The sequence below is a fragment of the Phocoena phocoena genome, chromosome 13, assembly GCF_963924675.1.
Source record: "Phocoena phocoena chromosome 13, mPhoPho1.1, whole genome shotgun sequence".
NCBI classification, from domain to species: domain Eukaryota; kingdom Metazoa; phylum Chordata; class Mammalia; order Artiodactyla; family Phocoenidae; genus Phocoena; species Phocoena phocoena.
This window is the reverse complement of record NC_089231.1, coordinates 70,533,787-70,558,235: the sequence shown is the minus strand read 5'-3', so window position 1 is coordinate 70,558,235 and position 24,449 is coordinate 70,533,787. Positions and strand designations below refer to the sequence as shown.

Here is a 24,449-nt window from a genome sequence, read left to right as displayed (position 1 = left end):
TCAAAGTAAGTTCACCCCGTGCTTCAGCAGCTTCTGCTTGGCTTTGCCCGGGAGGCTGAAGGTGCTGTCCTGCGCACTCGGGAAGCCGGAGCTCCGCCCCGCCGGCGCCAGCTGCTGGAAATAGGTTTCCTGGACGGGGCTGCAGCAGGCGTACACAGCCGTGGAGGCATTCCTGTTGGAGGAAGAAAGGAGACCACAGTCCGACGCTGCCTGTGAGCCTTCAGAGCTCGGAGACCCGCAGAGGTGCTGTCAGTGACCCGGCAGGACGAGTCATGGACCAGTCACTACGGCCTTGGAGAGGGGGCACCTTGGCCTTCAGGTAACGAGCATGGATCTGGAGTCACACAGACCTCGGTGCTCATCCCACCCCTGCGACTTCCTGGCTGTGTGCCCTTGGCTAAGCTGCTCCAGCTTTCTCGTCAGTAAAATGAATATGACAACAGTAAATTCCCTCGCTGAGATTTTATAGAGAGTAAATGAGTAGGAATATATACAAATTCCTTAGCCCATGGTGAGCGGTTAAGAACTGGAGCCTGTTTGTTCCGTTTCTATTATTCAAATGAGCTACGTATCCCAACGCTAAAACCCTCTCAGCTCCAAGGAAGATGAAATACTACAGGGCCACAAGGTGGGTGATGGATCTAGGTTGCCAGCGTGGGGCAGCTGTGACTTAAAGCCAGAGGAGACACATTTATTACGGAAAGATATACAGAAATATTGGCTGGAGATGGCGCTGGGCAGAAGTGTCCGCATTCCTGTGTGGCCGGTGACAGGCATTAGAACCTGGTCAGCACCAGAGCCGAGCCCAGAGCCCACACGCCTCCTTCTCAGCCACACTGTCCCCGGAACTGGAAAGGTGTGCGGCCGGGGCATGTGCTTCGAGCTGAGACACCTGGGCTCAAATCCTGACTCAGCCTCTGAGTAAGAATGCGACCCTGGGGCGAGTCGTCCATTCTGTCTGTGCTTCAATTTCCTCGTCCGTAAAATGAGGTTCAAAAGAATGCGCTGGACCAAATCATTCCAAGGACTTAACTGAATGATATACACAGAGCAGGCACCCCCCTTCTGACCCTCTAACTTGCCTTCTTTTCTGCTACCGGTTTCATAAGGGAAGCGTGTAGAGAGAAAAAGTAGAAATTCGGTTGGTTAAAGACTGTAAATGGCAATAATAACAATAATCTAGATCTGCTGGTACAGCAGCGTTCAGGACATGCAACACGGTGAAAAAAGGAAACCTGTACACCACGTTAGTATGCTCCAGCTTTCTAGAAGAAAGACCATTAAACAGTCAAAAATGCTAATCCTCTTTTATATGCAAAAAATAAAAAGGAAAACCAACGAAACCTGGAGTAACGTACACCAAACTATTAACTGTGGGTGTCTTTGGGCCATATTGCCGGCGAGGGGAGGGCAGCATTTGACTTGGGAGACTTGGTCATGAGCACTTGGGGCTTGTTAAGTTAGCGGATGGAAGACAGCACTTCAGCATCGTTTATGGCAGAGACCGAGGCCCCTCCTCCCTCCCCAGCGACGGATGGAAGCACTGAGGTGGTGAGGGCCTTAGGTCTCCTCCCTGCTGTACCCCAGTGTGTAAAGCAGTCCGAACCCCAGGATGGGACCCAGCAAATACATGACATGGGAAGCATGGGGGCAGATGACAGCAGCCACCGGAGCAGATCAAAGAAAGCCCTGACTGGTTCCTGGACTGTCCTTCATTTGGTTATGAAGGAGGCTCTGCCCGGACCCGGGAAGGCGGCTCCTGGCGCAGGGCTGTCAGTGAGCTGGGGACGCTCACCTGATGGTTACTTCGTACAGCGCGGGCAGCCGGGCGAAGTCGGAATGCATCAGGCTGACGGCCTGGAGGAAGCGGCGGTCCTGGGCTGTGGCCACCTGTGGCAGGTTGGCTTCCAGAAGAGGACACAGAAGTCGTGAGTGGCAGACCGCCCCCCTCCAGCAACATCCCCCAAACCCAGAACCATAAACTGGGACAGGGTGAGGCCCCGGCCTGGAGTACGGGTGCCCAGGGGCAGTGGGACAGAGGCCGGGGTGCTGGGCCCTCCAGCTGCGCCCCGCCACGGAGCACACGCCGCCCCCGATGGTGGGCAACACCGGTCTCTGCACACGAAGGTCCGAATCGGGAGGTGACCTCATCACAGACATTTGAACGTGTGTGCTTCTCTCAAAATGTTGGAGAAACGGCCAAAATAAGATAAACGAGAAAAGAAGTGTTTGCCAAGAGAATTTAAACCCCGTGGGAGCTGGGCTCCAAGTGAGAAAGCAGCATCCTGACTGCAGGGCACTCACCCCGTGCGCTGGGCCCCGGTTCCCACTCCCACCCACTGGAGGCGCCCCTTACCCGCCAGCACGTTCTGGACGCGGTCATAGTGCGCGAAGCCATAGGTTCTGGCCGTGGGGGCCGCCTGGTCCCGGGGCAGCGTCTCGTTCAGGTGCACCTCCAGCCCATTGAGGGACGCCAGGCTGCCGTGGTACTGCGGGGCAGGGAGGGGACAGGCCACCACTGAGCAAGCCACCCAAGGGATATCTGCGTGGCTGCCTGACTTAGCAAGAAGGACTCTGACCAGTGCTTTGACCTGTTGTTGGAGAAGTCCTGACTTCGGCCCTTATGTCCTAATGCATTTCAAACTTGTAGAAAAATCAGAAAATAGGGAGGAGCAGAAAAATAAAAGAAAAAAAAAAAAGCAAGGAAAACTGGCCCAGAATCTCACCATCCAGGCAGAGCCACTGGTGGCGCCCTGGTGCATCTCCTATAACCAGGGCTGGCGTTTGTGCCCCGCTCCTCCCCCACCCCGTGCTTCTTGACTGTCTGCAGCGAGGCCACCTCCCTCCCGTGTACCTAGAATAGTACCAGCCACTGTTCTCGAAGGACTGAGAAGTGTGGGTGAAATGGTTTTCTGTGCTCTCTGGCTCAGAGGAGGAACCCAGTCCGGGAAGTGAGGCCCAAACACCTGTATTTTAAAACACCTCCCAGGGGATGTCACCTGCAGGTGCAGTTGGGAACACTGGACTGTCCCATTTTGTACGTTTGTTGTTTATAAACTAAAGATGGAGTCAGACCATAAATAACGACTGATGCTAGTTCTGTGACCTCACGATACAGCATGAACTTCGTCCTTCATCCGTGAACTATTTTCCCGCAACGTCATCTTCGAACGGCTGAACTCCATCTTGGGCCCCGCCAAGTACGTCCGTCACGTCCAGATGGACTCAGCCTGAAACGGGGCCTCCTGGGGCTGCCCCGGGCTGCTAAAGCCACAAGGAGGCCGCGGGCCCTGGGCAGCAGCTGGCGCCCGGGTGAAGGACCTCCTGGCTCAGCCTCTTCCCGACTAGATGACCCGGGGCAAGTTACTGGCTTTTCTGCGCCTCGCTTTTTTTCATCTGTGAAATAGGGATACTACAGGGCTGTTGAGTGGCTGAGGTCAAATAGCATCTATCCATTCTGTCCGCTCTGAAGTGCCGGGAGCGAAGGCATTTTCTTAAAGTCAAGAATATGAAAACTGTCGTTATTAAAGAAGTGGGACCTCTTCCATGAGCACTCGTCCCTGGACTAATACGACTTGTCTGTGGGTTGACTTATTTCACGACAGCTGTGTAAAAAAATAAGCTCACATAAAAGGACCAGAGATGTATAGAGAATGTTCTGAGGTGAATGTCATGAAACTCAAGTGTTATTTTGGGGAGTGTCCTGGACTTAAATTAGCATTTCTAGCCCATGTCGTAGAAATGGTACTTAAAGCCATTAGGTTTGGCACCAGGGTTTACGTGACACCCTCATCTCTGCGTCCCCAGGGCCCAGCAGCGAGCCTGGCTCCCAGGAGGTGCCAGTCAACAGCCACTGGGTGACTGGACAGCGAGTGTGACCGACACCAGGCACCGTCCACCACGAGCTGTGCGGGCTGAGTCGAGGGTCCACAGTAACGGAACAGGAGGACAAGCACACTGTCCCTTGCTCAGATCCCTGGAACAGCCTCACCAACGCAATTAACAGAGGCAGATGAGGCTGTGTGTGTGTGTGTGTGTACAGGATTTACCACGAAGTCAAACCACAGCCTCGCTGAAAGTTTCTGGATCTCAGGAATCTGCAACAGTCATCCCTCCATCCCCAGCGGGTGCCCAGGGAAAGGGAAAACGGGGACAGAATGAGCCATGCCAAACCTTGAGCTTTCTCTGTAGGCACCGAGCCACTTCTGGAATCTTCTGCCTAACTTGTCCTCAGGATAAAATCACTTAACCATCAACGCAGTTAAATCACAAGACGCTATACCAGATGACACGTGGGCAATTTTCTACTGGTAAGCAAGTGCTTTCATATATACGAGGGGTCAGCAAACCATGGCCTGTGGACCAAATCCAGCCTACTGACACTGTTTTAGATAGCCTGAGAGCTGAGAATGGTTTTTATATTTTTGTATGGTTAGGGAAAAAAAACTCAAAAGAATAATATTGTTATGTGAAAATTATAGCAAGCTTCAATTTTTGTGTCCATAAACAATGTACTGGAACACAGCCACGCCGTTTATTTACATATTGTTTATGGTTGTTTTTGTACTACAACAGCAGATTCGAGGAGTTGTAACAAAGCAGAAAACACCTGCTATGTGTTCCTTTACATTAAAGTTTGCCAACCCAAGACACACTACCACATACGAGAGCCTCACAGCAGCCCTAGGAGACACGGAGCCGGGGCTGTTCCTGGATCCTCCGCCTTCTAGCCCACAGCAAAGCAAGCGGCTCAACGTCAGTGTGTCCCCACACACGCAGAAGAAACGATGCAGGAACTCACATTTACTCAGAAGCCCAGTTTCACGGGAGAGGGGTGCTTTTTGGATTTTACGCTAACACACTGCTGTAGCCACAGCTCCGTGTCCTACTGTAACGATGAATAATCGAAGGTCAGTGAGAGGATTACCTTGGGTTTTGAGCAGGAAACTATCGGCGGCTCTCTGCTGCCCCCTGGCGTGAGCCTACTCTGCTCCTCTGAACCAGTGGGTTGGCTTTTTCTAGACAGCAAGCAGCAGAGGGTCTGGAGGGAAATCAGGTCGACCGTTTTGTGTGCAGAACCGGGACAGAAAGGCAATGAAAGCTCTCTGCTGATTATAAAATAGACGGCCTTCGGGTCTGATCAACCGACTCCACTCACAAACCAGCAAGCTGATCAAAGTTCGTTAACGCCCTACTCTTCTCAGAAAAGACTAGTTTTCTTTTTCCATAAAATTGCGTTCTCTTTCCTGCCCAACACCAAACCCTACTTTCCATGAAAGCCCAGGGAGGTCGTTGCCCTGACAACAAGGATGGGCTGTGACAGACCAAGTCCCATGTCCGAGTATCAAGGGCCACAGAAGGCAGGGCCTTTACTCCTTCACCTTCCCACCTACCATGCCAGGGTCAGATCCGCGGGGGACAGAGGGTTGAGGGTGGGAGACAAGAAACAGGCAGAAATCCTGGGCCCCACCATGTGCGTTAGGTCTTGATCTCAAAGAGGTCGTTTTCTTAAGGGCAAAATGGGAGTTACCGTGCCTGCCCCCAGAGCTAGCTGTTCCAAGGCTTGGCTAAAGTAGCAGATGTAAAGTATTTACATACAGCAAATGCAGAATATATCTTAATTTACCTTCTTCTCCCCGAGCAGCCTGCACTATTCTTTTTCTTTTTGGGGGGGAAAGTAAAAAAAAGAGGGGTGGTATCCACCGTACTGCATGCCAACACCGGGCCTGCAAAATGCCGCATCTAAGCTCGGTGCTCAGCAGGACGGACCATGAAACTAAGGCATCGGCCGGGAGATGGGTGCACAGGACTGCAGCCCTGGGTCCCTGAGCTGTTATAAGGAGGAGGAGGTAGCGATGTCGCTCAGAGCCTTGAGGAAGGAGGTGGCGGGAAGCCGCCACTCGGGGAGGGTGCTGCGGGGCCTGTGGAAAGGGGAGAGGAGCCAGGCGGGTGCGAGAGGCACAGGCTCTGTCTCCAGGCTCCGTGCGGAGGACCCGCCGCCCTCCTCCACTGCGTTCCAGGGGACCCGCTCATGTACGGAGGGCCACGGGCCTGCCTGCTGATACGATGGGCTTAGAATAATATAGATTTAAGAACAGAAACAAGGCAAGCCCCAGGACACCGTTCACCCTGCAGCAATTTTAACCTTCTGTTTTTATCGCTGCCGTTGCCCGGCCAACTAAAGCAAGGCTGTTACTATGGCAACTGGATCCAGCGTGGGCCCAGGCTCCAGAGAAGGTCAGCTTACCACTCGAAGTGGGGAAGGGGCTGCAAGGGTTTGAGAGGAGCCTTCTGGATCCAGTTAGCATTTCAGACGTCCAGGGCCTTCTAGGAAGGAGCTCCAGATGGACGGAAAGTCAGGGCTGGCGGAAAACTCCCAATCCAGGCGGTGACATGCACAGACTCCGGCCACACAGAGCCTAGAGCTGCCGGGCTAGGGAGTGAGGCCGTGTGTGGTCATGGCCTGCATGGCTGCACTGCACCCCACACTGCTGATGGCGAACCAGAGGCGCTGAGAAAATGGAAGAAGCTGGAAAGGGCAACGCTTGTGGATGCCTTTGCGTTTGGCTCTGTGCTCGGCACTGATGCTCACTCGCCCCCCACAAACAGCCGAGGAGGTGGGCACCACCGGCACCCCGCTGCACGGACAGGGATGTTTGGCACGAGGTCACACAGCTGCTGGCCGAGCGCCCCTGCCTGTCCCCACTCCGAGGAGGCGGGGGCGGGCTGCCAGGGGCCGGGGGGTCTGCACACTCACCACGTCCTCGACGGCCGCGCCATCTCCCAGCAGCGGCTCCTCGGCCAGCAGCAACAGTGCCAGGGCTCTGACGCTGTGAGTGTAGAGGTTCATCCGCACGAGCCGCGCGAGGGACACGGGGGTCGCCCTGGATCCGGTTCTGTCTGCGGAGGGGCCGTCGCCTGGGGGGTCTGCCGAGCCCGAGGCGCGTTCCGGGCTGGAGGCTGAGCGGCCCTCGCCTTGTTCCCCCACGGGCAGCTGAGACCCCGTCTGCCTCGAATCCAAGCAAGGCGACGGCAACGGCCCGCTCCTCGGGCTGAGGAGGTGGTCCCTGGGGACGGGGGCTTGGCTGCTGTTGCCAGGAAGGTCTCTGGGCCGTTCCAGGGCTCCATTCTGGGTGAGCATCTCAGCAGTGGAGGGAGGGAGGGGGCCGCCCACAGCTGTGCCCACAGGCAGGGCCTCGGGTGGCTGGCTTCCGGGGTTGCCAGAGTCACTGACAGATGCCCTGCAGCCAGGAGGCCCGCCATCAGAGGCAGAATAACCCAAGGATGCTCCCGTGTCCTGAGCTTCTGGAACGTGGATTTCAGACAAGTCCAGTTCCTCTTCCCCCCTGGACAAACCGGTTTCCTTCACCAGGGAGAGGCCGAGCCCAGGCCCCCGGCCCCCGGCGGCGTGGTGCGGTGTTGGGGGCTTGGTGCTCTTCAGATCACAGCCTGACCAGTGTCCGTTTTCCCCCCTGCCATTTGGCCAGGTGACGTCAGGAGACGTGGGCTCAGGGCTGGTTGCTGAGATCCGAGCCGTGGATTCCACGTGTCTGGGGGCGTTTTCTTTCGGGGCAGATGTGTTCAAACCCTTTGGAGGGCGCTGGGCTGGGGGCTCCGGGAGTCTGGCTGGAGATGCCAGAGTGCTGGCGAACAAGGCGGGCATGAGGAAGGGCAGGCGACTGAGCGTGGGCAAGGGTCCTGCCCTGGGGGAGACTAAAGCAGTGCTTCCCTAAAAAGCGTGGGCATTGGTGACAAGTGGGTGCTGAGGCCACAGAGCCTAAGAGGTCACGGTCAAAGCACGGGAGGAAACCTAGGGCAACGCCTAGCCCTCGGGGCTTCACACAGTGACACTGGGATCACCTACAGGAAACAGCAGAGCCCACTGAACCAGGGACACCCACGTTTGGAGGCCGACTGTGAGTCAGGCCCTATACTGGGTGCTACACACATACTATTCCCAACTTTCGCAAGGAACCCGTGAAGTAGACGTTACTGGGTCCATTTTACAGTTGCAAACACTGAGGCTCAGGCAGGGAATGGACTTGCTCAAGGTCACACAGCTGATGAGCCGCAGTTCTGGGGTTTGAAACCTACGCTTATCTCACTCTGCCAGACACCTCTGATCTCTATGCTGAAGGCAGAGCATCAGTTATCAAATGCCAGGGGCTCACCTGGATAAATCCTTGGGAGGGAGTGCCCAATGCATGGGTTAAGAGGAACCCCTGTGAGCTCCCTTACCTGGTCGTGGGCTCCCGGGGGAACTCACGGAGACTGACAGCTTCCTCTTCGGTCAGGAAAACAGGCACAATCTGGACGTTTGGAGGGAGTGCTGCTCCTAGAATTGCAAAGCGGTGTGGCCAGGGCCCTCCCCTGGGCCAGAGAAGACAGAGGGGCAGGGACTGTTCTTGGGGTGACGCATCCAACCCACAGGCGGGCTCAGAGAGCAGCTCTGGGCTTCGTTCCTCAACCCAGAACAAAAGCCACAAAACTGCAGCTACAACGTCAGCCATCAGCGGGGAAAAGCCCGTGTGGGCAACTCTGCACCCAGGGTGACGTTTGGTGGAAGAAAGTTTAGTGGCACTTAAAAAAAAGACAGAAGCTGGAAAAAAGCACTTCCACCTGACCAAACGGGTCTGCCCTGACTTATGATGCAAAATAAAACAAATCCCCCTCTTGGGGGCACCTGCACTGCTGCAAAAGGTCTTCCTGGCAGGGGCCGCCGATGGCAACCATTCCTAATCGCGACCTTCTGGAACTCGTCTGAGTAGTCTCATAATGGGGAGTTAAGGAGGATCTGGAAACGGGGATTTAAGAGGTGTGCCTAAAATCACGAGCTTTACACCTGGGATTTTGAGGGGTAACTTTGTCCTTGAAGCTCTATATATTTTCCTAATCTCACGAGCTGATGGAATTACCACATAGGACTACTCGGCCTTTCACGTGACTTGGATAGGGCCAGGCAGCTTAAAGACCATTCCCAAGATGTAACAAGGCACCTGATCGCTTACCATGTTCCTGCAGGGCATCCCCTCCTAGAGGTTTTCTCTGAAAATAAACACACAGAGAAGTTGGTGCTGGGCACCCGTTCTCCCCGCCACCTAACCATCAGGACCGCGCGGTGCCATCTGTTCATGAAATGTAGCCAGGCCCAGGATGCTGGTCCCAGCCGCATGCCAACAGCAAAGCAGATGGAACAGAAGCTCCCCCAAGCTGCCTGCCCCCCGCCGTGGCTGGGGTCAGCCAAGAGCCGGGCCCACGCTGGCTGGGGCGGCCACACCACCCAGGCTCACACCAGGCTTCTTCCCGTTCTGATTTCTCAGTTTCTCCTCTCTGGGAATAACAGCAAGCATTCATTCATGTTACCTCTCAGACCTCCAGGGAAGCCATCTCCTGGAGTAAAGCCACATCTACCACAGCCCTGGCCTAGAGCTCACACGGATCCCATTATAACAAAAGTGTGAAGGGCCTGTGACCCTCACAAGGGAAGGATTCAACCTAAACCAGATGTGAGGTCAGATCTCTGGTTCTGATTTACAATCAAGGTGAGAAACCCAGGAATCTCCTCAAAAGAGCTTTCCAGCCATCTCCACCTAAAGGTTCCAAAAGGACCCACCAAAACAAAACAAAAACTGCTCTTCTCACCAAAATGACTTTCACTCCTAAGAAGTGTTGTGGCTTTCTTTTTTTCTTTACATAAACTAACTCTAGACAAAAATTCTTTTCCAAAATATCACATGTAATTCCCTCACCCGCAAGCTAATCCTGTTAACATTGGGCACATTTTCCTTTAAGTCTATGCATTTTTTTTATACTCTGAGGCCACATTACGTAAAGCTTTCTTTTCTGCTTGAAAGAGTGACACACAATTTCTGTCATGAAGGCATCTTTGGCCATTTGCAACCGCTGACCACAATCTTATGACGTTTACAGTGGTGCAGGAGAATTCATCGTTTCCGAAAATAGTGAATATTTTCGGCTTTGCGGCCATACAGTCTCTGTCCAACTGCTCAACCTGCAGATGTGGCTCAGAAGCAGGCCAAGAAAATTCTGTCAGTAGGCGACTGGCCCACAGCCCACGGTCTGCCAGCTCCTACCGTAGACATTTAAGTTATATCTGATTTTTCACTGTCGTAAATCCCGTTGCGATAAATTTTGAGTATAAACCTTCTTCAGCAGTCAGATGATTTCCTTAGTATGGATTCATAGTGCTGAATAATGAGGAAAAAGGAAAGGGCATCCTCAAGCCTCTCATTATCAAATAGTTTACTAGGAAGGCTGTTCTAAGGACCCCTGCATCACGGTGGGAAGGAGCCGGCTAGAGCCACACACGCGTTTTAAATGTCTACTGATTTAATAAGTGTAAGAAGGTAGCCTGATGACACATTTAAAACCAGAGTCTCGCACAGTAAGAATCAACTAGTAAAACAAAAGAAAAAAGAACTCGAAGGAAATATGCCAGATGCTAGCAGTCCAGTTGTGGGCAGTTTTATTTCCCATGAGCACATATGACTTTTCCTTCATTATAAAAACAGTTAAGTAAATATAAGAAGGAAGTATTTTTAAAGTTTCTGTTGTCCTAAGCCATCTTTTACAGTCTCTCTCTCTCTCTGAAAAATCCAGCATCTCTTTGACATAAAGCCCATCCTCGAGGGAAGTCAAATTCTCATAGCTCCACTTGGATCGAAGAAAATCCAACCAAGTCTACCACGCAGAAGACAATATTTTCTTTCGGCTTTGCCGGTGACCTCACTCGAAGGAAACCACACAGATGGACCTGGGGTCCTGAGAAGGACAAGGCAGCAGCAGCTGCCCCCATCCATCTAGCACTGGGGATCAGCCTTGCCCGATATAAAGACAGACTCGCCGGATGAACCATCCCAGCCAGCGGGGTGGGCTTTGCGATACCTGGTCCCGACGTACAGCTCGATGAAGCAGAACCTTGGCTGTGACAGAGGGTGGGAGCTGGGTGCTAACGATCCTGGGGGGTCAGACACAGGAACAAGGACACCGTGAGAAGAAACACACTCAGGACTCTGAATTGGAAACATTCCTGACACCCTGTGGTGGCGAGGATCTCGGGGGACACAGCTGGTGGGAGTTTCAACTGGGAGAGCCCCCATGGAGGGCTCTTAGGTGCTCAAGCTCACTAAGAGGCCCTCCAGCTGTGTGAAGAGCTGCAGTGAGACCTCAGAGGCCAACTGGAGATGGACGCAGCCAAGAGGCTGCAGGAGCCTGAGCTGAAGCTATGGCCAGCACACCAGGGCCCTGGGCAGCAGGGGAAGGTGCTGTGGGCCTCCTCCATGCCCTATCTGAGAATTTCACGGATCTCTTCAAAGCTGCCTTTTATATCCCCAACTCTTTTCTGGACACAACAGTTTGCAATTTCCCAGCTCTGCCCAAAGACAGGCAGGGACCCTATATCAAATCTAAACTACCCGCTAGTTGCCCAACAAGACCACCTGGAACTGGCCACACACAGAGCTCCCCGCCCCCGATCGGGGTGGTCAGTTCTGCAGCAGGGGCAGGGCTGGAGGGGCAGGACCCGGCATTACTCACAGCCCCTTATAGAGGATGCAGCCGGCTAGAACATGGGGCGAGCGCTGGCAGGTCTGCAGAATGAGGGCCGCCTTCAGCAACAGCAGGGGCTCCACCTGTGCCGGGCAAGAAGCATGCCACGAAGTCAACACGCTTACCATCAGCGAAGGAGGAACAGGAAGGGGGCTCTGGAGAGCAGATGGACAGCTCAGAGCCCAAGCCTGCAGGGAAAGTGTGCCGCACAGTGACAGCTATGTCACGCCTCTGACACCCAGAACGGCTGCCACCACAAATGCCAAATTCTGGGGACAAGGAGGCCTCTCTGGAAGCTGGAAGGTAAAGCAGATATGGCATATGGCTCTTCACAGGCGACAGTGCAGATGGCCAAGGAGACCCTGACGATCAACGCTGAGACCAGAAGGCAGCAGGAGAGGAGAACCTACCTCTCAAATTCAGGTCACGGTGTCGGTGAACCCACCCACCCGTCCTCCACCGTCGCCCTGAAGCCCAGGCACCCCTGTGACGCAGCTGGCTTGATGTCTGACCAGATCCCGTAACTCTGTTGCGTAACAGAAAATGATAACATCATGGCCTTTCACTCAGGAGTATATGCCTCAGTCCACGGTCCTTGTAAAAAGTCCCGAAAAAGACCAGAAAAGGACCTGAGCCTGGTCAAGAATGGCCAGCAATAACCAAAAGCCTCTTCCTGCTTCCTGCTGGGCAGCGGTTAGAACCCAGTGCCAAAGAGCCAAGCATGCAGTTCATTCTTTCACGCCCTCAAGACGCGCCCAGGCCCAGCCAGCCAGTCTGGAAAGCTCTGGGCCAACTCCAAGAAGCCCTCCAAACAGGAGCGGGAAACCCGTCCCTGTTTCTAGCAGCATCCCAGTGCCACATCCCTGTTAAAGGGACACAGTCAATGACAGCAGCGAGAGCCAGCCCACACATAGTGGAAGGCTCCCGTCCCCCGAGATGCTCAGGGCACGGGCCGGCGGTTCTCGAGGGGCAGTGCCTTGCACCTCCCTTTGGCTACCTGACTGTGAGGATGTGATGCTCAGCCAGATCAAGGCCACTGAGCAAGGGGCAGTGCAGGCGGCCGGGCCAGCCACGCAGGTGGCCTCCTGTCACCGCGTGCCAACGGCAACAGCGACAGCTCAGGGACAGAACACCTCCCAGCCCCGCAGTCCCAGATATGGCAACCCTGGTTTGAAAATGTCAGCCCTGGGCCTTTTCGGATGTCGAGAATAATTAAATCACATAATGGTACTATCGAGAAGGGGCCCTTCAGATTACTGAGTTCAACACCCCTGGGCATTAGCAAAACAGTAACACCCTTTACTGAGTATCTGCTTCCGGTCATTTACGTACTGTCCCATTTCATCATCAGAACAGCTCTGGGAGGCAAGTCTTATGCTGTGGCCATTTTACGGGCCAAGCCATTTTACTTGTCCAAGCCCACACGGCTCGTGAGGGCTGCATGGAATCTGAGTACAGGTCTCAACAACTATGCGCACTGAGATACACCTCATTCAAGGGGGAAAACGTGTCCAGAAGCCCTATTCCTATCCATGCAATGAGCAGGGGGCTGAGCCTGTTACTTTCGTTCGGTCCAGGTTCCAGAGGGAGTTGAATATCTTATGCAGGTCACCGGTGTTTCTCAGGATCTGGTCAATGAAGGTGTCCCACTCTCCGCTCAGTTCTTCCCGAGAGCAGCTCTGAAACAGAACAGCTGGAGGTCAACACCCAAGATTCCAAGAGACACACTCTTCGGCAAGGATTCCAACCACCAACAAAACTGTTCCTACACGAAAAACTGGCCAGAAGGGAGGGCCTGTTCTGAGCTTCCCATCCAGGCGAGGCCTCACCCCATGCCCCTGATAACCTGCCCCCCACAGACCAGGGCCCCTCGGGGCAGGGAGTGGGGGGAGGGCGTGACCAGGCCCTGCTCTTCCCAGCCATCCTAGGAAGGAGGGAACGGGCATAAACATTTGGGTGAATGGGACTCAGGCCACCAGGGAAGAAAGGCATCTGAGAGGGGCTCCCAGGGCCCATGACCTTGTCGCTGACACGATGTGTTTCTGTCAAGTGTACCAGACCCCTGGGTGAACGCTGTGTTCTGCCGATATCGATTTTGCTAAGGAGGTTCCACTTAAGACTCCTCAACACCATACCTTGTAGGCCAGAGAAACAGGCCCATTGTAAAAATTAAAGAAGCCGATGAGCTGATCCAGAAGCTGCTTGCAGCTGACATCAGGGAGCTCAACAGCACAGCCCAGCACCTGTAAAGGAGGACAGGCATCTTCCTTTTCTCTGAGGCCAAGCTCAGAATCCTGGCATCCAGGGCTCACTGAAGCTGGACTCCACTGGCCCATCAAAATCCATCTTCTGCTGTGTGACCCCACACCCTCCGCCAGCCTCGCTGGTCTCCACAGGAAACAGATACTTTTGTACCTACTCATGTTGCCCAAGCTGAAATCCCCCCGCCTCCCATTCTTGTTCATTTGCCTGGGACTCCCCCGCTGCCTTCCCCCCGACCCCGTGCCCGCCCCCCAGATGCCAGCCCCCGCAGGATGCCTGTTTTCATCACTCCAGACAATGCCGACCTGTTTCCTGATCCCTTGTATTGTTAGCACTGTTATTTGGACACTGGATGTTTCACTTGGGTTTCACAGCAAACACTGGACCCAGACTGTTTCATGAATGGCCATCCCGTCTCTCCAGCTGGATGGAGTACTTCCAGAACGGGGACCGACTGCATCATCGCGCCAGCCACAAAAGATAAACACTTGCTTAGTTAGGAAATAATCTGGGCCTATGTTTAAAGCGCCTGAAAAACCTTCGTATTCTTTGACTCAGTAATTCTGCCTGTAGGAGTCTTTCCTAAGGGACTCATCAGAAACTTAAACAAAGCAACCCTGAAAGAAAACAAATAAACAAACAAACAAAAATGCTCTCTGAATGTAAGCTCCACCGAGGCAAGGATCTGCATTTTGTTCACTGATGTAATCCAAGTGACAACAGTCTGGCACCCAGTAGGTGCTTATGTCTCCCCTAATTAATCTACAGAGGGAATGAAATCCTAATAATCCTACCAGCTTTTCTTTAGAAACTGACAAACTGATTCTACGACAGAAATACAAAGGACCTAAAATATCCAAAGCTGTCTTGGAGAAGAATAAGTTTGGAGGACTTCCACCATCTGATTTTAAGACTTATTATAAAGCTACAGACATCAAGACAGAGTAGTACTTGTATAGAATCTTCAGAAAGATCAATGGGAAAGAATAGTGAGCCCAGAAGTAGAGCCACACTTAAATGGTCGTTTGATCTTCAACAAAGGAGCCACAGGAATCTAATAGGAAAAGGAAAGTTTTCAACAATGGTGCTGCATTAACTGGACACCCATATGGAGAAAAGGACCCTTGACCTCTACTTTGCACCATACACAAAGATATATCCAAGGTGGATTACAGACCTAAATTTAAAAGCTAAAACTGTGAAACTTACAAAACCAAAAATTGGAGAATGTCTTCTCCAATGGGGTAGGCAATGGTTTTAGACAGAATACAGAAAGCAATAACCATAAAAGATAACACTGATAAATTAGACTTCCTTAAAACTAGGGCTTCCCTGGCGGTGCAGTGGTTAAGAATCCGCGTGCCAATGCAGGGGACATGGGTTTGAGCCCTGGTCCAGGAAGATCCCACATGCCACGGAGCAACTAAGCCCATGCACCAAAACTACTGAGCCTGAGCTCTAGAGCCCACGAGCCACAACTACTGAGCCCACGTGCCACAACTACTGAGCCCACGTGCCACAACTACTGAAGCCCGCCCACCTGGAGCCCATGCTCCGCAACAAGAGAAGCCACCGCAGTGAGAAGCCCGCGCGCTGCAACGAAGAGTAGCCCCCCGCTCACCGCAACTAGAGAAAGCCTGTGTGCAGCGACAAAGACCCAACGCAGCCAAAAATAAATAAAATAAATTTATTTAAAAAAAAACTAAACTAAAAACTTCCCATCAAAAGACATTATTAAGAAAGTAGGCACAGCACAAACTGGGAGAAGATATTTTTTAAATGTATATCTGACAAAGAACTGGTATCCAGGATGTATGAAGAAACCTGTAACTCAAGAAAAAAAGAAAACCCAGTTTAAAAAATGGGCAAGAGCTTTGGACAAATACTCGGCGAAGGAAGATATACAAATGGCCATGAAGCACACGAAAAAGCCTTAATATCACTAGTCATTGGGGAAATGCAAATTGAAACCACAACGAGATACCGCTTCACATCCAGCAAAATGGCTAAAATTAAACGAACTGGCCACATTACTGCTGATGGAGATGTGGCAGTATCTGGAATTCTCATACACTGCTGGTGGGAACGTAAACTGGTACAACCACTCTGGGCTAAAGTCTAGCAGTTTCTTGTAAAATCAACACACACCTACCCTACGACCCAGCAATTCCATGCCTAGATATTTACCTATGAGAAATGAAAACATATGTCCACAAAAAGACTTGTATAGGAATGTTTCTAGAGCCTTATTCCTTTTTTAAATTTTATTTTCTTGAAGTACTGTTGATTTACAATGTCGTATTAATTTCTGCTGTACAGCAAAGTGATTCAGTTATACATACATACACATTCTTTTTCAGATTCTTTTCCATTATGGTTTGTCATAGGATATTGAATATAGTTCCCTGTGCTATACAGTAGGACCTTGTTGTTTCTCCATTCTCTGTATAATAGTTTGCATCGGTTAATCCCAAACTCTCAATCCTTCCCTTCCTCTATCCCCCTCGTTATCTGAAACTCCGTTCTCTATGTCTGTGAGTCTGTTTCTGTGAGTCTGTTTCTGTTCATTTGCGTCATATTTTAGATTCCACACATAAGTGATATATGGTATTTGTCTTTCTCTTTCTGACTTACTTCACTTTCTGACTTACTTAACTTACTATGATAATCTCTAGTTCGATCCATGTTGCTGCAGATGGCATTATTTCATTCTTTTATGGCTGAGTAGTATTCCATTGTACATATGTACCACACCTTCTTTATCCATTCATCTGTCGATGGGCATATAGGTTGTTTCCACGTCTTGGTTATTGTAAATAGTGGTGCTGTGAACACAGGGGTGCGTGTATCTTTTTGAATTAAGAGTTTTGTCCAGATATATGCCCAGGAGTGGGATTGCTGGGTCATATGATAATTCTATTTTTAGTTTTTTAAGGAACCTCCATACTGTTCTCCATAGTGGCTGCACCAACTTACATTCCCACCAACAACGTAGGAGGGTTCCCTTTTCTCCACACCCTCTCCAGCACTTATTATTGGTAGACTTTTTTAAAAAAAATAATTAATTTATTTATTTTTTGGCTGCGTTGGGTCTTCGTTGCTGCGTGTGGGCTTTCTCTAGTTGCGGCGAGCAGGGGCTACTCTTCCTTGCGGTACGTGGGCTCCTCATTGCGGTGGCTTCTCTTGTTGCGGGGCATGGTCTCTAGGCGCACAGGCTTCAGTAGTTGTGGCTCGTGGGCTCAGTAGCTGTGGCTCAAGGGCTCTAGAGCACAGGCTTCAGTAGTTGTGGCACACGGGCTCAGTAGCTGTGGCTCAAGGGCTCTAGAGCGCAGGCTCAGTAGTTGTGGTGCACAGGCTTAGTTGCTCCGTGGTGTGTGGGATCTTCCCCGACCAGGGCTCGAACCCACGTCCCCTGCACTGGCAGGCGCATTCTTAACCACTGTGCCACCAAAAAAGTCCCATTGTTGGTAGACTTTTTGATGATGGCCATTCTCACTGGTGTGAGGTAGTACCTCATTGTAGATTTGATTTGTATTTCTCTAGAGCCTAATTCTTTTTTTTTTTTTCAATGTATTTATTTATTTATTTGGCTGCACCAGGTCTTAGTTGTGGCCTGCAGGATCTTTGCTGTGGCGTGTGGGATCTAGTTCCTTGACCAGGGGTTGACCCCGGACCCCCTGCTTTGGGAGCAGGGAGTCTTGACTGCTGGACAACCAGGGAAGTCCCTCTAGAGCCTTATTCTTGAGTGCCCCAAACTGGACACAGTTCATGTGTCCACAAAAAGGAGGATGAACAAGTAGACTGTGACACATTCAGACTATGGAATACCACTCAGCAATAAATCGGGATGAACCGCCGGTACAGGCAGCAACGTGGGCGATCCCACAGGTGTTAAAATAGAGCGCGAAGGGATGAATATATAAATGTGTGATAAAGCAACTAGAACGAAGTGTTCTGTAGAACCTAGGAGGTATGTGAGTATTCACTGTAAAATTCTCTCAACTGTTCAGTATGTTAGAAAATTTTCATAACAAAATGTTGGAAATAATACCTACGAAGGTGAAGATACTTCCTCACCCTTAAGCATCCCATCCCCTCAGGAATACATTTAAAGTAAGAGGAGGCATGAGACAACAGTGCTTTAGAGTCTATAGTACTACTAGCTGTAAATTGTTCTTTTTTTTTCTTAATGGTTCTTTGAAACCTAACATATATGCACCAGTGTCTTCAAGTTTCTGGCTCCCTTCCCCAGTAAGCGTGGAGAGTATAGAGAGTAGAAACAAGAAAAGATGGAGATTAAAAACTCAATTTGCATCACAGAGCAAAGAGCATTTCCAGAGGATGACCAAAAGAGAGGAGAAAGCAGGCGTGTGCAGTGCAGGATGTGTCAGCAGTGTTCTGGAGGGAGCACTCAGTTCTGATGGGCACCTGCAGAAAGTGACACGAGAATCGCAGATGACCGGGGGTGGGGGGCAGCACACGCGGGGAGAGGAGGAGGTTCTAGGCTCAAGATCCATGGCAAGCATTATTTCTAAACCCTAGCATCGCAATACTTCTCACAAAGACAAAAGACTCTTGGTAGAGGCTACCCTGCAGGCACTGGTTCGGCCTGGTAAACTTACCCAAAGGTAATCGCCGTCAACCTTTATGGCGAACTTAAGTTTCCGCAGACGGACGATGGTGGGAGGAGAGCCGGAAATGTCAGAAATGCAGTGGACAACCCCGGCGATCTGTCCACAGAGCAGCTCCTGTTGGTCAAGCAGGGTCTAGGGAAAAGAGCCAATTCCAGACATTACGTTGAAGTTCCCGAACTCCTGTGTCATTCCTTAGAGCAGGGGTTGGCTAACTATAGCCTGGAGGCCAGATCGACTCTGCTGCCTGTTTTTATATAATCCGGGAACTAATGATGGTTTTTACATGTTTTTAAGGGTTGTCAAAATAACAACAAAGAAGAATACGTGATAGAGACCTTACACGGCTTGCAGAGACCAAAACATTTCCACATTGGCCCTTTTGAGACACAGTTTGCTGAACCCTGCCTGAATTGTCACAAAACACCCACAGTGAATGCATGAGAACTACGTTTTTGTTCCTAGGATTATAGGCCTGTGCACGGGTAGAAGAGTGAGCCTTTGTCCCCATTCAAATCCCCTGCAGAGTGGCCAGAGCAGCCTAGACTAATCCTCACTCTCCAAGTCAAGTGTGATCACATGAGTGAATACACAGGCCTCCTAATTGATCTTCACGTTAACTAAACTGTGGGGCAGACAGACATCATGTGATGCAACGGAAAACAGAGAACTCTTGACTAAAAGAGCTGAACTTGAACCGAATCAAGGCTCTAGATCTTACTACTAGTTTAAAGGAAATGCACTGGGTAGAAAGCATTAAATGATACCATCGTGAGGAAGTAATCAGCCCAATGCAGAGTGGGGGACGTGCTGACATTCTACTGCATAAGAGACCTGGTTTCTTCAATAATTCAGTGGCACGGGGAAGAAAGGATGGGGGGAGGGGTGAGGAGTGTTATATGATAAAAGGGACTTGAAACACAAAATAACCGAATGGGGTATGTGGACCTTGCTTGGATGCTGATTAGGAGAGGGAGGGAGGGAGGGAGGGAGAGAGAGGCAGGGGGAAGGAAGGAAGGACTAAGTAACATCTAAGATAATAAAGGCAAAATTTGAATATAGACTGTATCAGATGATATTATTGTTACTAATTATTGTAAATTTTGCTGCATGGGATGTTAACAAAATACACCCTTTTCAGTTAGAGATGTTACTTGATACTGGTGAGATGACACCATGTCTAGGATTTGCTTCAAAATACATCAGGAACGGACTTCCCTGGTGGCGCAGTGCTTAAGAATCCGCCTGCCAACGCAGGGGACACGGGTTTGAGCCCTGGTTTAGGAAGATCTCACACGCTGCGGGGCAACTAAGCCCGTGCGCCACAACTACTGAGCCTGTGCTCTAAAGCCTGCGAGCCACAACTACTGAGCCAGCCTGCCACAGCTACTGAAGCCCCCGCGCCTAGAGCCCGTGCTCTGCAACAAGAGAAGCCACTGCAATGAGCAGCCCGTGCACCGCAAAGAGGGGCCCCCACTCACCGCAACTAGAGAAAACCCACGTGCAGCAACGAAGACCCAATGCAGCCAAAAATAAATAAATACATTTATTTAAAAAAAATACTCCAGGAAAAAAAGAGTGGGGAGGAGTTAGGATAGCTCATATCACATTGGTCAAGTGTTGATTATTGTTGAAGCTGATGATGGGCACGTGAGGGCCGATGATTCTCTCCTCTTTACTTTGGTATATGTTTGGAGAAAAGTTTTTAATCCAGCGGGGCAGACAGAAAATCATGACGGTAACAGAGAGCTAGAGAAGGCAGAAGTACTGGGCTGCCTGGGCACTTCAACACCAGAACAACAACAAATAATACAACTAAGAATAAGAGAGTAGAAGTGGCGAATGCCTGGACTACGCAGAGAAAACCGTCCACATGTAACCCTCCCCAGACCTTTGGAAAAGTCACCACTTTGAGGCAGTGGGATCCCCACCAAACAAGAAAATGCTGTGTGGCTTACCTGAGGGGGGAAAAAGTAACAGATGGCAGCTCTGGTTGGATCTCCTTCTCCCTTCACCTTGGAACCATCATAAAGGAAAAAATAATTCCACCTGTCAAGAGAACAGAAGGGACCTGTGTTTCCTTCCATCCGGTGAGCAGGGCCTTGTAAAACACAGCTTCCTTTTGCCCAGCCGGAGAGGGGCTCATGATTCGGCATTTAAAAAGCCCTCTGGTGGCCCCAGAGGAGAAGGGACCCAAGAGCTACAAAGAGATAAAACCATTTCATAAGTGCAGCCAAGTCAAACTAAAAATACGCCTCTATCCAGCCATCAGACCATCTGCCCCAAAAGACAGAGCAGCTAAGGAAAGACAGGGCACCCACAGTGATGCCTCTTATTTGAGACACTGAACCTTAACTCTATAACCATGTGGTTTGGTCAACTGTCTTTTAAGGCTCTGATAATGAAATAAGTTAGGAATGTCTTAGTTGTCTTCATGACTGCTGGGCATGAGGTCTCTGGAAATTGCCCTTCTACCAGGAATTCATTTAACACACATTTGCTGAGGGCCTGCGGTGTGCGCTGCATGTGCCAGCCTTGGGGGCCATCGCGAGGAAAGGGAAACAGGAAACATGCAGTTTGCCCGCAGGGCAGCGAGTCTATAACGGGAAAAGCGGGGACATCTGAGAGCTCAGAGAGGCACCACACCCCTCCTTTAACACAATCCCTCATCAAACTTCTGATTCCCTCCCTGCAGAGGAAGCTCTCTCCTCAATACCCATAACCCTCTGCTCCTCCCTAAAGACTCGGGGTCTCCTCTCTGGTGTAACTACAATTACTTCTTTAAGACCGCAAAGCAGACTACCCAGGCTGGACCTGGGTTTTAACCTCTCGGTCTCCGAAAGCACACCCATCAGGCCAGAGCAGTGACTACTCTGTCACCTGCACTCTTCTCCCCTGATCTACGCCCTCCCCGGCTCCCACCTTATCTTCCTGTGACAAGCACTAACTCTGTTTAGTTAGCACAATCCACTTTCCCGAGTTCTAGGTCCCAACGTGCAGCTGGCTGCAGGGCCCGGACAGATCAAAGAACCTCAAAGAATGTTTCAAACCCAGCTTGGAAACCCCACTGCCAGGTGGGGAGCGTACTGTAATGCATAGAAATAGCAAGTCACTGTGTTGGGCACAGTGTAATAGGTCAATTATACTTGAAACAAACTCATAGGAAAAGAGTTCAGACTTGCAGTCATCAGAGGCAGGAGGTGGGGGAAGGGGGATCGGATAAAGGTAGTCAGGGCTTCCCTGGTGGCGCAGTGGTTGAGACTCCGCCTGCCGATGCAGGGGACACGGGTTTGTGCCCAGGTCCAGGTAGATCCCACATGCCGCGGAGCGGCTGGGCCCGTGAGCCATGGCCGCTGGGCCTGTGCGTCCGGAGCCTGTGCTCCGCAGCGGGAGAGGCCACAACAGTGAGAGGCCCGCGTACCACACACACACACACATACACACACACACACACACACACACACACACAAAAGTAGTCAAAAGGTACAATCTTCCAGTTACAAAATAAATAAGTACTAGGGATGTAATGTACAACATGATAAATGTAATTAACACTTCTGTATGTTATATATGAAAGTTTTTAAGAGTAAATCCTGAGTTCTCATTACAAGGAAAACATTTTTTTTCCTTTTATATCTATATGAGATGATAGATGTTCACTAAACTTGTGGTGATCTTTTCATGATTACGTGTGTTGCAGTGCTGTATGTCAACTATATGTCACTAAAACTGGAAGCTAGATAGATAGATGAATAATTGAATGAATGAATGAAACCCCACTGCTGGGCCCCATTCTACCGTTTCCTATGTTACCTGGGTGAAAGTGGCCCCACTCTTACAGGCACACAAAAGAGAACCTGAGTGTCGTGTTCAACTGCATACATATAATCAGTCATAAATCCTGTTCGTTCTATTGAAACCACGCCTCTCACTTTCCTCTCCTTCATAAATGTCTGCTGAGCCAAATTAAGACACGCTTAACCCATTTGCGGTCGAGAAGGGAACTGAGTTTCAGGCAGACATTGTATAATACCCTTGAAGAGCCAGTCTGGCCAAACCTCTTCTCGTGGTGTAATTCTGCACCGCCACAGCTTCTTGTCTCTCAAAAGTGAAGACTTCAGTGCCCACGGCATTATCAAGGCCGGCTGCGGGATCCAGCCGTGGCTCTCTTTTCTACCTTCTACCAGCAATGCTGGACTCGTCAAACCCTGCAAGAGGCTCGTGTGGTTACAGTACACATCAGCTTTGGAGAGAAATGGCCCTTGATTCGCTGCTCTGAGGAAAATGGTATTTTTTTTTTTTTTCTTAATAAAATCAAGACAGTCTGGCTGGGGATTCTCAGTTCACCCAAAACATCCGTGCAGCAGCCTGCAGGAACTAACCCCCTGCAGGCCCTGCTACTCACCAGGAGGCTGACGCGGTCTCTGTCGAGGTGGAGGTGGCCATTTACTCTTTGGTGGCCCTCATTCTCTTTATTTGGGTTTTCTTTTCCAGTCTGGCTTCTTTCTCCCCAGCAGTGACAGTTCCTCCGCTGAATCCGGATGTGGGACGTTTAGGTGTTTTCAGTCTCCAACAGTCACTTGTCTAGTTCTCATTCAGCATGAAAGTGCTTCTTCCCTTCCTTCCAGGCCCTTCGGTCCCATCAAGGGGACCTCTCAGAGCTCTGGGAAAAAATCAATAAAGCAAGAGAATTCTACCAGAAAGTCAAATCCACCAATCTGGTTCCGTGAGCCTCGTTTCCCTGGCCCTCTGCAGAACGACCCCTTCAAAGAACGACCCCTTTGCCAGGGAAGCCCGACAGGGCAGATGCATGCTGAAGGCGGTGCTCTGAAGCGATGTCTAGCTTGTCGGGTTCAAAGCCATTCTGAAGGTTTCTTTAAAAAGTTTTGAAGCTTTCCGTTCAAACATCAGTCCCCTGACCCTAAAATAAACACAAGGAATAGATTATTTCAGAATCCCATGGGTGAGCATGTGACCCAGCAGGGTTAAGCAAATGGTAACGCTTCAAAAGAGTTTTCCAGAAAGCTGAAAAGTGTGCTTCAAAATCCAAAAGTGAGGGGAGCAAAACTTCAGAGTAAGTCCCAGAGTTAATGTGAAGAGAGATATCACACAGAAGATAGAATTAAATAACCGGTGTGAAAAAGCTCTGGGTGTCAAGGACAGCTGTACAAATAAGGCGGTTGGTGTAGTAATAATGGAACTCAAATTAAGGAACTGTCACCTTGACAGCCCAAAATTAATCTTAACATGTAGAATCCCAGAGCTGGGCAAGTTTCCAAAAGTCAAAAAGAGAATTTAACAAGCGGCTTTCAAACTCCCACAAGAGGAAAGAGAACTCAGAGTATCAAGAAATTTCAGGCTCAGAAGGGACGCTGGCATCACACACTCTAATCCTTACTCTCCTTCAAAAACTACCTGGACTGGCTCCTGCTTACTCCCTCCAGAGACAGGCAGTTCTCAGTGTTCAATTTATCCTTCCACCAAGCTGAAACTGGCCTCGCAGTAACCTCCACACACTCTCCAGGAAAACAAAACAAGGTCTCATCCTTCCACAAGTCAACCCTTTGGTCACTTCAAAACTGTATCCCTACTGTCACTTTCTCCAAGCTTAATGTCCCCAGCAACATGGTTTCGAAAGCTTGCTCACCATCTGCCATCCTCCTGGGAACACAAGAGAGGTTTTTTAAGCTCCTCTCGTAGAGGGAAGTCCCTAGAGAGGACACCACCGAATCTTTGATGGCCTGTAAAACCTCTGTCTTTTCTCAGCTCTGGATACCTTGGGGTGGGCCTCCCTAGGGTCATATTCATATTCGGGTGCCTGTGGAGGCGGCATCTAAGCCCGTGGAACCAAGGACTGCAATCTGAAACGCCCATCCCTTCTTCCCATAGGACTGGGCCCTACACTGCCAGGGTTCACTCGCTTAACTCTGAAAGGTCCAGAAGAAGCCGCTAATGGTCCGTCGGGGACAGGGCAAGTGTTGGGATGTG

At 50.7% G+C, this 24,449-nt stretch overlaps 1 protein-coding gene across 1 annotated transcript; it reads right to left on the bottom strand.

Annotated features, from left to right (window-relative positions):
- On the bottom strand, nt 1-22,907 carry HPS4 (HPS4 biogenesis of lysosomal organelles complex 3 subunit 2). Its single transcript, XM_065889980.1, has 13 exons — nt 22,867-22,907; nt 20,420-20,510; nt 18,453-18,596; nt 13,704-13,811; nt 13,131-13,247; nt 11,557-11,651; nt 10,906-10,978; nt 9,009-9,045; nt 8,239-8,335; nt 6,758-7,643; nt 2,357-2,489; nt 1,796-1,904; nt 1-172 (listed from the first exon to the last, which is right to left on the bottom strand). The coding sequence occupies exons 1-13, from the start codon at nt 22,905-22,907 to the stop codon at nt 1-3; spliced, it is 2,103 nt and encodes a 700-aa protein (XP_065746052.1).
- Between the last annotated feature and the right edge of the window lie 1,542 nt (nt 22,908-24,449).

Coding starts and splice junctions, on each gene's coding strand:
- HPS4 (XM_065889980.1), bottom strand. CDS start 22,907: ATGGCCACCTCCACCTCGACAGAGACCGCGTCAGCCTCCTG. Junction 20,511..22,866: donor GAGACCGCGTCAGCCTCCTG/GTGAGTAGCAGG, acceptor TTCTCTTGACAG/GTGGAATTATTTTTTCCTTT. Junction 7,644..8,238: donor CCCCGGGAGCCCACGACCAG/GTAAGGGAGCTC, acceptor CTTGTTCGCCAG/CACTCTGGCATCTCCAGCCA.